Below are 13610 nucleotides of genomic sequence, written 5' to 3'. Positions count from 1 at the left end.
TTTTATATGATAACATTATTACATTATATATGAATAACGAGTATTTAATTACCGTAAATACCGGTGTGTAAGACGCACCTTTAACGCAATATTTTTTCATTTAAAAGTGGGGTGCGTCTTATACACCGGTGTGTCCTATTCACCAGTAAAATGCAGAGAGAGGTTGGATCTGCATATGATTACAGGTATGTAAAAGGCCGTCCACAGTAAGAACGATAACTATAACAAGAACTTTAATCATAATGATGTTAATGTCCACACTTATGAACTATAACGTCCTATAAACTGCGGTGTCAAGCATGCGCTGCTCGCTCCAGCTGTTTCGGCAGCAAATGAAAATAGACAGACTATTGATGACCCGTTAATGCTGTAGACTATGTTGTACAGAAAAATTATTGTGTGTTGATCAGAAGTATTTCGGGACACTAGTTGATGTGATGTTTCAGTATTTACAGACCATTAACCATTAACCTGACACACTGTTTCAGGTGTAATATGTGTGTCTTGATTGTGTTTCAAATAAACTTAAATTGAGAGTTTGAGTATGAACATATGTGTTTATAAATGAAGAACTACTGGTGCATTCAAATAAACTAGTCTTTAATAGAAAAGCGTTTTCTCCAGCATGAGAACCCCCAAAATAGACTGCGTCTTATACACCAGTGCGACTTATACACCGGTCTTTATGGTCAAACCTGATGAGCAGGTTGGCACCTTGCTTGGCAGCCTTTACCAGTGTATAAATGTGTTTGTGAATAGGTGAATGTTGGCATGTAGTGTAATGCGCTTCGAGTAGTCGGAAAACTAGAAAGCTATAAAAAAAGTTATATACAGTAAGTGCAGTCCATTTACCATTTATAAATCACAATTCTTCCTCAGCACTGAAGTAAAACTGCAATAGAGGAGATATATCTTCTTAGATTATGCTTACATTACAGCAATGTGAATCCCACAAATCACAGTAGATAAAACAGATTACAAAAAATGTTCTTTTCAGTTTTTTATTGATTTTTTTATTACTGAGAAGAGCGCTTAAGCTGAAAAGCTCCCTGAAGTCCGATGTGAGCAGTTCAATAGGTCAAACTTTGTTTTCCACAAAATCAGTCCTATGTCATTGAAAGTAGTACAAAGCAACACTTTTCAAAGGCAAATAATTCATCTAGCTGGTTACAGAGGGCTTACAGACAGGAGAATGTAAAATGAATGAATGAAATATACCCAGGTTTCAGAAGAAATCAATAAAATATGAAAAAATTAAGTTGATGATGCTTTAAGGAGACATTTTTGGGTTGTTGTTGTATTTTTTTTGCACATGTTAGTAAAGCTGCAGTCTGATATAAAAGTGCTGGCCAGTGGTTTTGAATGATTGACTTAACTGCCCAGAAAAGTGCACTTGGAATAGGAAAGCTACTGGGCATCACCATCAGGCCAGAAGGAGACATACAGAAACATACTTGGTACTTTGAGATGCACTTTGAGCTGTTAGTTTGTATAATGTTCAGCTAGCCTGGTCTCAATATTTAAATAAATTGGAAAACTGGAGGGAATAGCTTTGCAGGTATAAAGCCAGGCAAACATTATGTCAGCCAGTTAAACAAACAACAAATGCAATACATTTCAAAAGGTAAGAGAAGTTTTTGTTTCAGACCATTATTATACAAGCACATAAACTGTACAATGTTAAATCCAGCTTATGTGAAGGCTATATTATTCTATTGCAATACATATTTCCAACTTATATAATATTATGTCAGGTGACATTAAAAGTATATCAGATGCACGATCATGAGCCAAAGCATATCACTGAAAGAGATATCGCTTAAGTTCAAAGAGCAAAAACATATCAGTCTGCCCCAAACTGGCTGATAGCTACAGTGTTTGATAAGACAGCAAATGCTTACTTATCAATGGTTAGAAAACTTCCCACTCAGCATTTCTATTGGACAAATTAATAAAACAAATTTGATTTCACACATTTCTAAAACATAAATAGTTTTGTCACATTTTTCACTCATTTGTGGTAAAGAGAAATACACCTGAGATGCTGTCTTTTTTTTCTTTTTTTTTATTCTTATGTCCCTAAAGCAATGAACTAAAAAGCAAAGCATGCTGCTTCATAAAAAATCATTATTTTCAGAAATGGTTATGAGTGTGATGTGATTAGACCTAAATTAAAACACAGCATGCAGTTTCAACATGTTGGGCACTGAAATCAGTATAATACTATGGAGCAGAATACGTTGGACGCCTTTATCTTCTTCAAGCACTACCAAGTACAGACATGGTTTTAGAATCAGAGGCACATACAGTTTGATCCATATTAAGTGGTTTGTAATATCATTCCTTTTCTCCTTAGGGTGTAAGGGGTGAGGGTAAATAAATAAATAAATAAATAACTTTCATGTGACCCGTTATCATGCTGCACTAGAGGTTTAAGTTCATACTGGGATGAGGTGATAAACGGTGACTCAGGAGGCCTTTCAAAGTGCTTGCAGGGGAACGGGAGCGCAAGTGTGCTGGGTCAGGGTGACATAACTAGCTTTATCAGACAATAAACCCATATTTGTGAAACGTGTATCGATACCTGGAAAGTTAATGTCATGAGCTAGCATGATAGTAACATGGTCAGGGAAGGACAGAGGTGATTTGTGTATAATGCATGTTAGTATGCATTGCATTGTGGGAAGAGACTTAAAGCTTGGTGCATCAGGATGTCCAGGACTGCATGTTGCGCAGCATTGCCTCAAATCGCTCCATGTTTGGGGCATGAGCGTGGGCTAGGTGGTCCGTCAGGCGACTGTACAGACTGAAAGACTTCAACTCCAGCCAGATGAAACCAAAGCGGTCCTCATCAAACAGCACAAAGAGCCCCGGGGTGCGCTCTGGACTTGTAAAGCCATGCCCAGCGATGAGGCCTGTCCCGTAGAAGCTGAAATGGAGGGAGATCAATTCATCAATCAGTGAATATTTTGATGGATGGGTATGAATCTCACCGAGGTATTGACCTTGTTGTAATAAGCTTTAAATACAAAAAATAGAACAGGTAATGGTTATGGCACACAATATTTTGCTTTAATAAGGAATAACATCTCATAATTGCTGTATAACTTTATCTATCACAACTGTTCACATCCATCTTAAAACTGATTACATGTCATTTAGCTCTGAGTTCTTCCTTACCATTTCCTGCAAGTGCGAGGGTAAACTTCATTGCGAGCCATAACCCCTAGGGGCAGAGTGAAGGGCTGGGCTTCAGGAGGATGGGTGCTGCTGCTGGGACCTGGTTGGCAGCTGTCTGAACAGGCACCATGGTCTGCCTCCATGTCTTCTGCTCCACTGGCACCGTCACAAGCCGCTTCTGCAGTGCTTCTTGCTGTGGCAGAAGAGTCTTTGGCCTGCTGCTCAGCCTCCCTCTGCACTTCCTCATGTACTCCTAATACCAGCCGCGACAGCTCCTCTATGTTGCGCTGGTGCTCCAAGTCTGGGAGGACCAAAGGCCGACTCAGGTCAACATCCAGAGTGAGCTGCCCAGCAGGAACATTGGGGTCTCCCTGCAGGGAGGGGTAAAATGGCTGTCAGCACCACTAGCGGAAAATGTGTTGGGTTAAAGTTGCAACTTCAAAGTCAGAAATGTGAGAATATTCCATTCAAAAAGGCACATGAGGTGTGGGAGAGCCTGATTTTGTTTTTCTTCAAACACTCCCCTCTGGCAAGAGACTGCAGCTATCAAGACCAAAACCTCATACCACAAGAACAGCTTTTTCCCATCTGCAAAACCCAGGACCCCGAACTGACACAAACTCTATCCCACCCACGGACACTACATATTATATTAATATAAAAAAGGCATCATCTGCACACCTAGGAAACCATCACATTACATTAATGCAACTATTTGTAATTTTACATTTGCATATTTCATGTACTGTTTATACACTGTGAACTTCTACACGTTCCTGTCAATAATTTGTAAAGTTCCATAGCTCTTTTCGTTTAGAACATATTTTACTATATTTACAATATTTCACATTTTAATTGTGAATTTTATTAATAGAGTGATATCACCTTTGCAGTAGCAGTATGTTTCTCTTACTTTCTAGTAAAAGTACTTGTGTTTTCTCTTTTTCTTTCTATCTTTCAACTGTTATGCACCATAATTAACCTGATGTGCCAGATGATTTGTTACACAGAACCATCAACTGTTTGAAAAAGGGCAAGCACTTTCAAAAAATACTTGGCAGGTGACTGTATGAACCATCTGTCTATTACCGTCTCACCTTTCAAGGCAGCTATGTTCATGTGATCTTGAGAATCCTCATAGGACACTGATTAGACACACGCACATAAGCTTGACAAGATGGATTCTCGTGTGATCTTGCAAATCCAGCTGTCTTGCAAGGTAACATTTTGGCTGAACAGTTTGTTGTTGGAGAGGAGAGGGATGGCATAGTGGTCATTTAGCAGAAAATCAAAGTGTTCATACAGTTGTAATCAGCCAATGACGCCTTTGTGTTGCAAGTCGATATTCAAATTAGTCATTCCAATTAGTTCATATGCTTTGCCAAAGCTGCAGATAATAAGCATGCACTAATCCCAAAAAAGGGACTTACAGTGAGTTTGGTGGCTCTTGCAGAAGTACCGTGGAAACTGAACATGATAATCTCCAAACCGTGACTGCCATAGGTTCCTTTAAAGAGGCCTGGCTGCAGCAGGTCAGTGGGCATTGTCGGAGGCAGGTAGATCCGTCGGTATGTCAAACAGTTACTGTAAAAAATATAAAAAGAAGCAATTGAGAGAGAGGGTTAGGGTTCTGAGCCTCTGCCAAGTCTGTCAGATAGGTTACACATTAATTCTTAAGAGAAAGAAGAACCACCCTTCAAATAAAACCTATTAAAACTTCCTCAGAGAAAGTGCATGTAAGGAAGACACTCACTCATATTGACTTGTATAAATGAACTTCATTAAGATGAGCTCCTGCATGTGCTCATGGAAGATTTCTTCCAGCGTCCGGCCCCATTCTTCCTCCAACCACGTCCTGAACTCCTACACACACACACACACACACACACACACACACACACACACACACACACACACACACACACACACACACACACACACACACACACACACACACACACACACACACACACACACACACACAAAGCTGATAACGGCTGATAATGCTGACATTATCAAAGTACACAGGCTTTAAAAACCTAAACAAGCAAGATAATCACACGATTAAAAAGGTCATCCACAGGTTTCAGGTAGTTACAGGTTCATGATTTGACCAACCTCCTGTCTGCCTCCTGGCATGCGGTGATGATCAGTCTGGTTACATTTTGTTGAGAATTCATCCTTCTTTACAGTCTAAAAATAACAGAATATGACACATTTTAGAGGATGGCCTACTTTTATAAGCTATTAACCTCAAATTAATGTAGAATCTGTAGTCTTGTCCCTTGTCCAAAAGTGCTGTGTAAGCCCTCACCTGTATGTCTCCTTTGTGGGGGCCCTTGTGTCCGTACATACACTCCACAGTGGCTTTGTTGCTCTCCCACATGTGGATGCGGAAGAGCGGCCGTCTTCTCATTGGATCCTCCACACGGGGGTCATGAGGTGGCAAATACATCCAGCCAATAATGAAGAGGCCATCCACCTGAATGAAAAATACGTTTAGTCATTTAGTAGCCATACAATTATAATTGGTTTCCTGCCAAAGTTTTTGCAGATTCTGCCACGTCATTATTTTTTTTATTATACCTTCTTGCAAAAAAGAATACAATGCAGTCACTGTTCCTCATTTTTATCCAAATGTCTTGACATTTGTGCTTACCACGACGTTGAGCAATCCACCGTAAGGGCCTATGTCAGGCTGCCATAGGCCCAAGATATGTCTGTATGGATGAAGCACTGCAACACAAGAGCAGAACATCACATCATACTAATCAATATCAGCAGTACTACACTCATGCTTAACAAACAGCTGCACTGTGCACGGTTATATACACATGAGGAGACGTTAAAATCCACACACTTCAGTTGTTGTTGTTGTCAGGATGGGGTCTGAGGGCGTTTTCACACCAACAGCATTTAGTGCGCTTTAATCGAACCGTAGTTTGTTTGACCCCTTGTTTCAATTCGTTTGCGTTGGTCAGAATGCAACAATCGGACTCAGGTCCGCACCAAATTAACCGGTCCGAGACCTCAAAATTAGGTGGTCTCGATCCGCACCAACTGTTGAAATCTGGTGCGGTCCCGGTGGTGAGAGAGCAACCTGAAACAAATAGGTAAAAACGATCTACTTGAAATGAATTATGGGTATGGGGGCACTGAATTGTGGGAAAAATTATACATTTCATTCCATATATTTTATATTTCATTTATATTTCTTCCTGAATTGACGTGCAATGCGTTTTCGGTGGCTCCAACATCATCCGATTATTTTCCAGTCACAGCTGCACCTCGTTTTCAAACTGTAATATTTACAAAAAAATTAGCAGGGCTGGGAAGTAACGTAGTATGTACTTGTACTAAGTAGTTTTCCCAGGTATCTGTACTTTACTTGAGTATTTAATTTTCTGACGACTTTTTACTTTTCCTCCCTACAGTTTAACACAAATATGTGCACTTTCTACTATTTATATTGTCAAAACAGGCTCGTTACTTGTTTCAACCTCAGTGAATTTATAAAAAGAAGACATGACGTGCAAATAAGTGATAGAAAACCCTTCTTTTTTTTTCTTTTGGTGTGTGCGCCGCTCCGTACCTCCCTGGCTGACTGCTCATATAAAAATCCTCCAACAAAGAAAGTCCAACAATGTGCAGACAGTGCAGGAATATAACAGCAGCAGTAAAACTCCTGACATATGAACACATGCTGAGCACTGTGCACAGTTTACCCAGCTCCATTATAACAGCAATCTGTGACAATGAGTGAGTCAGTGAGGAGAGATTAATGCGATTGAAAAATACATTAAATAACAGATTATGCTTGGCCCATACATCGCGATTAACACCTTAACCTAACCTAATATTTATATTATATATTATATGATTTATTTTTATTTTTTCTGTGCAGGTTGTTAACAAAAGAGGAAAATGAAGGAGATAAACACCAAAGTGACCAATGAGGAGTAGTCATTAAGTATTTTGGTTCGTTTTGAAAAATGCGTGTGTGAAACTGAACCGTACCAAAGTCAGTACGCTACATTGGAAGAATTTATTGTCTGCTGCGGACCAAACAATCGAACTATAGGTGTGAAAACGCCCTGAGATGCAAACCCAAAGGGAAGAAAGTGTAAACTGATTCTGTTCTAGGGGCGTGTCATTAAAACCGAATAATCAAATCATCGTTTGCGGGGTCTAAAGTCAACCTTTGTGCTGTGGTCAAGTTTTTTTTCACTGAAAAACCTTAATCAAGAGTTGAGCTGTGTAGTCTACTATGAGGGATTCATTAACAACTACTGCAGAGCAATTCTCACTTTCAGCCACTAGGGGTATGTTTAAGTTTTTGTAAGCCACTTCCACCTTATTTTATTATTTTGAACTAGAGCCTGCCACTGAGTGAATTTTTATTCCTGCCCTTGGCTACTTTGACTCGGTAGTAAATTAGCCTGCTAGCTAGCTGACTGGTAGTCCGAAGCCACACAAAAGTCCAGTGTAGAAAAACTTACAGAAAATAAAAGGATAATCAGGTCAGGTGTGAAATATGTGGAGCAGAGTTGAGCTATCGTGGTTTCACATGGACAAAAAGCTGCTGTGACGGTTTACTGAGGGAGACGGACCTGACGCTAATCACCAACTAGTGCGTCAACATTTGGAACAGCTCCTCCAAAGTGTGACAAAAGTCTCATAGAGCAAGCTAACGTTGACTCTCATTGCTAACATGATTGTAAAGGATATACTCAGCGTTGTTTATGACGGGGAGAAAAAAATCTGCGTTGTTATATTTTTAGGGGCCTGTAAAAAAATGTTTTATTGATGTTTCCGTTAAGAAATGAAGGCTGATTATCATTTAAATTAATACAAGTTTGCGCAGTTAAAGCTTGTGGTTTGTTATGAACATTAAAGGTTATTTTTGACGCATTAAGCTCTTTTGAATGTTGGCATGCAGCGAATATTCGATTAGTCGTCGTTATATCCACCGAGTAGTCGACCCTGAAAAAATGGCAGTGCAATCTCATGCACATCCCTACTCTGGTCCAGTTAGCCAAGTTTCTAAACAACACACACAGCACACTGAATTATCCAGCTTCCCAACTCACACACCTTATATCAAAGCAAACAGTGCGGAGGAGGATTATTAACACATTTGCAGTTCACACAGGATGCATAACACTGCTGCGACTGTTTGCTTACAACTAAATCAGTCCCGCACACACAGCCCTCATGCTTTAGCCATCCATACTGAGGCCCATGTACATACAGTGTGTGTACACGTCTCTATAGTCCATGTGCTCGTAGTCTGGAAGGAGCTTCATAAAGCGCCCAGACTTCACCCGTGGGTTGACACCTGGACGGGCACAACACAGGCATGTGTAGAGCGCCCACGGACAACGGTGAGCTCAGTCCAATGCAGCACTCTTAACGAATGTAGTAATGTGCCAAAATAATCTTTTCGAAGACCCAACAGGTGCCATTGCTTTGCACAGTGCGCTTTGTGGCAGCTGGTTTAAGCTCTAGATCTTTGTTGATACATAAATGAGACACAAACAGAGAATCCTATGAGAGCTGCAATGATAAGGCAATAAACTGATCGACAGAAAGTTTATCACTAACTATTTTGATAATCATTACAAGCCATATTTTTAAGGAAAAAAATTAAAAATTCTCTGGTTCAAGCATCTTAAATGTGAATACTTTTAGGTATTTTTTAGTCCTTTATGACAGTAAACTTCGGATTTTGCCAATCAAGGCTTAGGGAAACAGAGATTGGCAATTTTCACCAGTTTCTGACATTTTATAGACCAAACAACTAATCGATAATCCAATTTTATAATTAATTGTTACTTGTTGCCCTAGAGCCTACTTTAAAAAAAAACAAAGTGGTACAATTACGTGAAAAAGAAATCACATTCTTATCAAAATAAAGTTTTGCCAGGAATTTTTTCCATGAAGTTCAGGAGTTCTTTCTGGACATCTACCCCACACACGTCAAAACAGTTAAAAAAAACATGAGGGCCCAATAATTTAATAACAAGGAACGCAAGGAATGAAACAAATACTTCATCAGACACATTAAATTGGCAGCCAAACTCACGTTTCACATAGAGGTCCCGGCTACATACTCCTCCCACCTCCATCTTCCTAAGATCCTGCTGCATGCCAAACTCTGCACAGAGAAAAGTTAAACAGGAGAAGGATAAACATTAAATGCGATTTATTAAGGCTGGGCATGCAAAAATAATTGTGTCAGGCTTTTAAACATTGAAATCAATCGTCTCCATACTCCTAATGTGAAATTTGAATAGCACTGACACCACAGTCAGCAGACAGCAACGTGACCTGATCACATCTGATTTACAATGATTGATAAGATTTCTTAAACACACAGCTGGCCTGAGGCATGAGCATTAGAATAAAAACATTAGATAATATTACACATTTTCATTAGAAGTAAAATTAACCAACATTTTGGTCTGAACATGACATCTCATTTTTCTACTTCACACAAATGGATACCTTTGCTTAATGTAAACCTGGTAAACTGGTTGTTGTGTAACTTTTCAGTACACAGTATTCCTTGGGCTATTATCATTTCACATTGAGTTTGCTGCTAGTCAAGTTTACCCTTGATGTTTTGAAACTCAATATTTACCTATCACTTATAATTGTTGGATTAATCCATTAATCGTTTTGTCTATAAGCATCAAACATAATTAGAGTATTTTTAAGAGCCTTGACCTTTATCTTTATGTTGCATATTTTCCTGACTGACAAGAAACATCTTTTCATAATTCAACTTATAACGATGTGAATGGTAAAAGAAGAATATACTTGAACTGGATAAACTGGAATTGTCAAATGTTGTGTAAAAATGATTTCAAGTAGGGTTGGTGATATGACAATATGTGTTAGATGATATTTCTCTAGTGAGATTTTACCACATAGTTTATAATATGTTTACCTTTAACTAACTATGACAAAACCATATGTCATTTACTTTGAGAAAGAGGCATTTCATAAATTATTTTTCTTGTCCTTTCAAATTCTCGATTATGAGACACATATTCTATTGTTACATATTAGACCTGTATTTTATGTAAACATATGTGTTGGAAGTGTACACTGAAGTAAGCAAATAATCTAATTAAGTGCATGTGTCTGTAGGGCTCCCCTCAGACAAATCTCAGTTTAGTAGTGTAGTTTCACTCATTTCCTGGATGCCTATGGGATCATGAATATGTTATTTGATCCCATAGATACTCAATATTGAGCCGGGATAGCCTGATATTGCCGTTTGACCTACTTCAGACCACGGCAAATACATAAAAATGTCTGTCTGGAGGCATTTATTAGTCTCTGACAAGCTATTCTATCTGATCTCCTTGTGATATTTTTTCCTTTCCATTCACTGAGCCTTCCCAGAAACAGTTTGAAGCCCCCCAGGGACTTCCATCTCACACTTTGAAATCCTCTCAATCATATGATTTCTGCACCAGTGTTATTAACATGCACTTGCATTTAAAAAAATCCATTAATGTTACCCATATTGCCCACACATCATTTCAAGAACACATTGAAAAACTTTCAAAACAGTGACTTGGGTGGACATCAGAAGGTTTATGGTTGCTATAATAAAACCAGGAAGTGTCTCTTCATGTATTTACATATGATTTGTGTCTCATATTCAGCCTGCATAGATTATGACTTTTTTGTCATCTTACTATGATAACAATACTGTGTCGGTTGTTGTACTGATGATTAAAATAAATGCTAAACGCTGAAAGGCTTCAGAGCCCTGCATCAACAGTCTATAATGGCCGACATGGGCACAATAACAGAGAGGGGCCGTGGTATGTTTTTTTTTTCTTAGCTTCAGCGCATATTTCTTTGGTGATCAATAGAAAATCAATAGAAATGCTTTTAAGGAGAACAAATTACCGTAGACACACATAACCTGTAGACCACATGGAGTCTCATACAGTCTGACCAACACATCTGACATGCATCTGTGTGACTCAGTGCTTTATACGGCAGTCTGACCGTTCACGGTTAAATTAACTCTGTCCAGTAATGGCTGTATTTACCCTCAATGCAGCGCCTCCTCCAGATGGTTTCAGTGTTAAGGATTTGTCTGAATTTCTTGCAGACGAGGGCGACATTTGGTAATGCTGTGCCGGGAAGCAAGGAGATTATTTCCACCAGAAGCTCTGGCGGTAGCTCTGATAATGATTGCGGGTTTGGAGGTCCCGTGCTGGTGCGATCCAGAAAGCTTCCTCTGTTGACACGACCGCTGCCATATTCACAAGCGTCACTGGGCCCTGCAGTGGCGACGCCGCTCTCTGGGCCTCCGCCGCAGACACCGACGTTGCCTGCTTGCCTCTGGCCCACGATCCGCTCCTCTTCTTCCTCGTCCATGTCGGAATCGCTGCCCTGATCCTGCTGGTTGTGCCGCTGTCGCCTCCGGCACCTCCGCGACTGACCCACTCCGCAGAGCCTGGCACAAACAGCCATCCGTAGTCACTAAACAGGCAGCATTACATCACTACAACAAATCCACCAGCTGCAGACTGGCTGATCTCCTCCTGTCCTGTGAGCATGGGCAGAGACATTTCTTTCGACGTCACATCTGTGCACGTACAGAGCGTACTAATCTCCCCTCCCTCTGCTTTCCCTCCTGCAAAAGGCGGTGTGTGCGATAGGTTCATAACAGGGATCCAGCCCATGACAAACATCCTGCAAGAGGATAAGTCTGTGGTGTATTATGACAAACAGTATAATAGGCCTAGTAGACATTATCTTTTTCTTCCGCCTCCTACAGAGGCAGTCAATAGGGAACATAGTCTGTATACATACATTCACCTGCAACTTTGTTAGGAACACCTGTGCAATGTAATGCAATCCAGTTCAACAGCTCTGCCATAAAAGCCACTTTTACAAAGTTAATAGGCCTATGTTTTCAGTTTTTGCTGACATTGTCATAAAGGTGATACTTCTACTTTGTTTATTATTGAGGTAATAGTTAGTGGTGGTGGTGTGCTGGAGTGCAATAAATTGAAGAATATTTTCAGTTTCAGTGCCTTGAGTCCCATGAGTGGTTCTCCTGCAATGCAGGTCTAGCTGATTTCAGCTGATAAAGTGCAACGTCAGTCTTGGATGGGTGTATCCAGTCAGCTTCTAGCTCTGCACACTTCACCTTCCTTCAGGCCTGAAAGGTCATCCTGGACCCACAAGAAAATGCATTGGCTGAGGCAACTCATGATGGTGCCGTACATCTGGTCAGAGTCAGTGGAGCAACCCACAGCAAACCTCCACATGAAGTGCCATATGTCTAACCAGATGGTCATTTGCTCCCACTCTTCAAACATCCTCCTCAGGTGCCATAACAGTATCAGTCAACATGTAGTACCTCAGGAGGAGCCACCACAGCCACTCTGTATCATTTGATGTGGCGTCCAATCATCAGCCAGAGACCAAAATCTGGTCACTGGTTGTAAGTACAGGCATGGGCGTCGAAGTGGGGGGAGAAATTGGAATGGTGTACCAGGGCCCCAAGCATGGGGGGGCCCTGGGCTTTTGTTTAAATATATCAGTTATAAAAACGACGTCATAAATATTCAAATAAAATCAAAGTTGCAATGAAAGTTCAATAATAAGGTTGCTTTAATCAAATTAAGACTGTCTGAGACTACCTGCACCCCCTTGCAAAAATGCAGAATGGTTCATTCCGCCTGGTAGGACTCGCTAACGGTTGTTAACTTGTTATATACAGTCTATGGTTGTTAAGCGACTCATTCCTACACAGTGCTCTATGCAGTAACGTGTCAAAGAGTAAATTAGGCTGCTAGAAGAGGAAGTAGAGAGGAGAAGGAAAGAAGCAAAGACTAGGCAACCAGATGCTTACGTTTTTTTCAAGGAAAGGTTAGTTCAGCCCAAATGTTAAAGCCCATTATGATCGATGAAATACCAGGTTTTAATCAGACCTCCCATGATTGGCGTGAGATCGCATCCCAATCTGCTGAAGGGGGGGAGGGGGCGTGTCAGGTGTGGCGTGAGAGTGTGTGAACTGCTTGAAATGCGTGAGACTGCTTTGAATGGAGACAACACATTAACACATCCAAGCTCACCAAAATCAATAGCCCTCTTAGGCTAAATAGACTTATAACAGTTATTATAAAATGCTATTTGTAACTATTGTAGCAGCCTACTCATTTTAAAACATGCTAAGCAGTTATTATTGATGATATTGATGCTGATAATAATTTAAAAATCTAGTTAATGTCATAAGTAACCTAGCACATAATACAGCAAATGTCCATTGCCTGTTAGCAAATCTAAATCTTAGCTTTTCAATCAAAAGTCCCTTTCAGAAACAGTGGCAGAAAGTGGATCAGCTACTCCATTCTCCTCTACTGCAGACTTGAGTGAAGGTCATAATGACT

At 40.2% G+C, this 13610-nt stretch overlaps 1 protein-coding gene across 2 annotated transcripts; it reads right to left on the bottom strand.

Annotated features, from left to right (window-relative positions):
- Nucleotides 1–987: 987 nt before the first annotated feature.
- On the bottom strand, nucleotides 988–11752 carry fbxo31 (F-box protein 31). 2 transcript variants are annotated; one of them, XM_062420678.1, is made up of 10 exons: nucleotides 11256–11687; nucleotides 9266–9337; nucleotides 8432–8518; nucleotides 5840–5916; nucleotides 5495–5662; nucleotides 5299–5373; nucleotides 4934–5043; nucleotides 4611–4764; nucleotides 3181–3551; nucleotides 988–2929 (listed from the first exon to the last, which is right to left on the bottom strand). In XM_062420678.1, exons 1-10 carry the CDS (start codon nucleotides 11680–11682, stop codon nucleotides 2707–2709), a joined length of 1764 nt encoding a protein of 587 aa, XP_062276662.1. In that variant the 5' UTR covers nucleotides 11683–11687; the 3' UTR covers nucleotides 988–2706. The 2 variants fall into 2 exon arrangements, with proteins under 2 accessions (XP_062276662.1, XP_062276661.1); XM_062420677.1 differs by lacking the exon at nucleotides 8432–8518 and having other exon boundaries at nucleotides 11256–11752.
- Between the last annotated feature and the right edge of the window lie 1858 nt (nucleotides 11753–13610).

Source organism: Scomber scombrus, chromosome 6 (genome assembly GCF_963691925.1).
Source record: "Scomber scombrus chromosome 6, fScoSco1.1, whole genome shotgun sequence".
In the NCBI taxonomy this organism is placed as follows: domain Eukaryota; kingdom Metazoa; phylum Chordata; class Actinopteri; order Scombriformes; family Scombridae; genus Scomber; species Scomber scombrus.
This window is presented reverse-complemented; position numbering and strand designations above follow the sequence as displayed.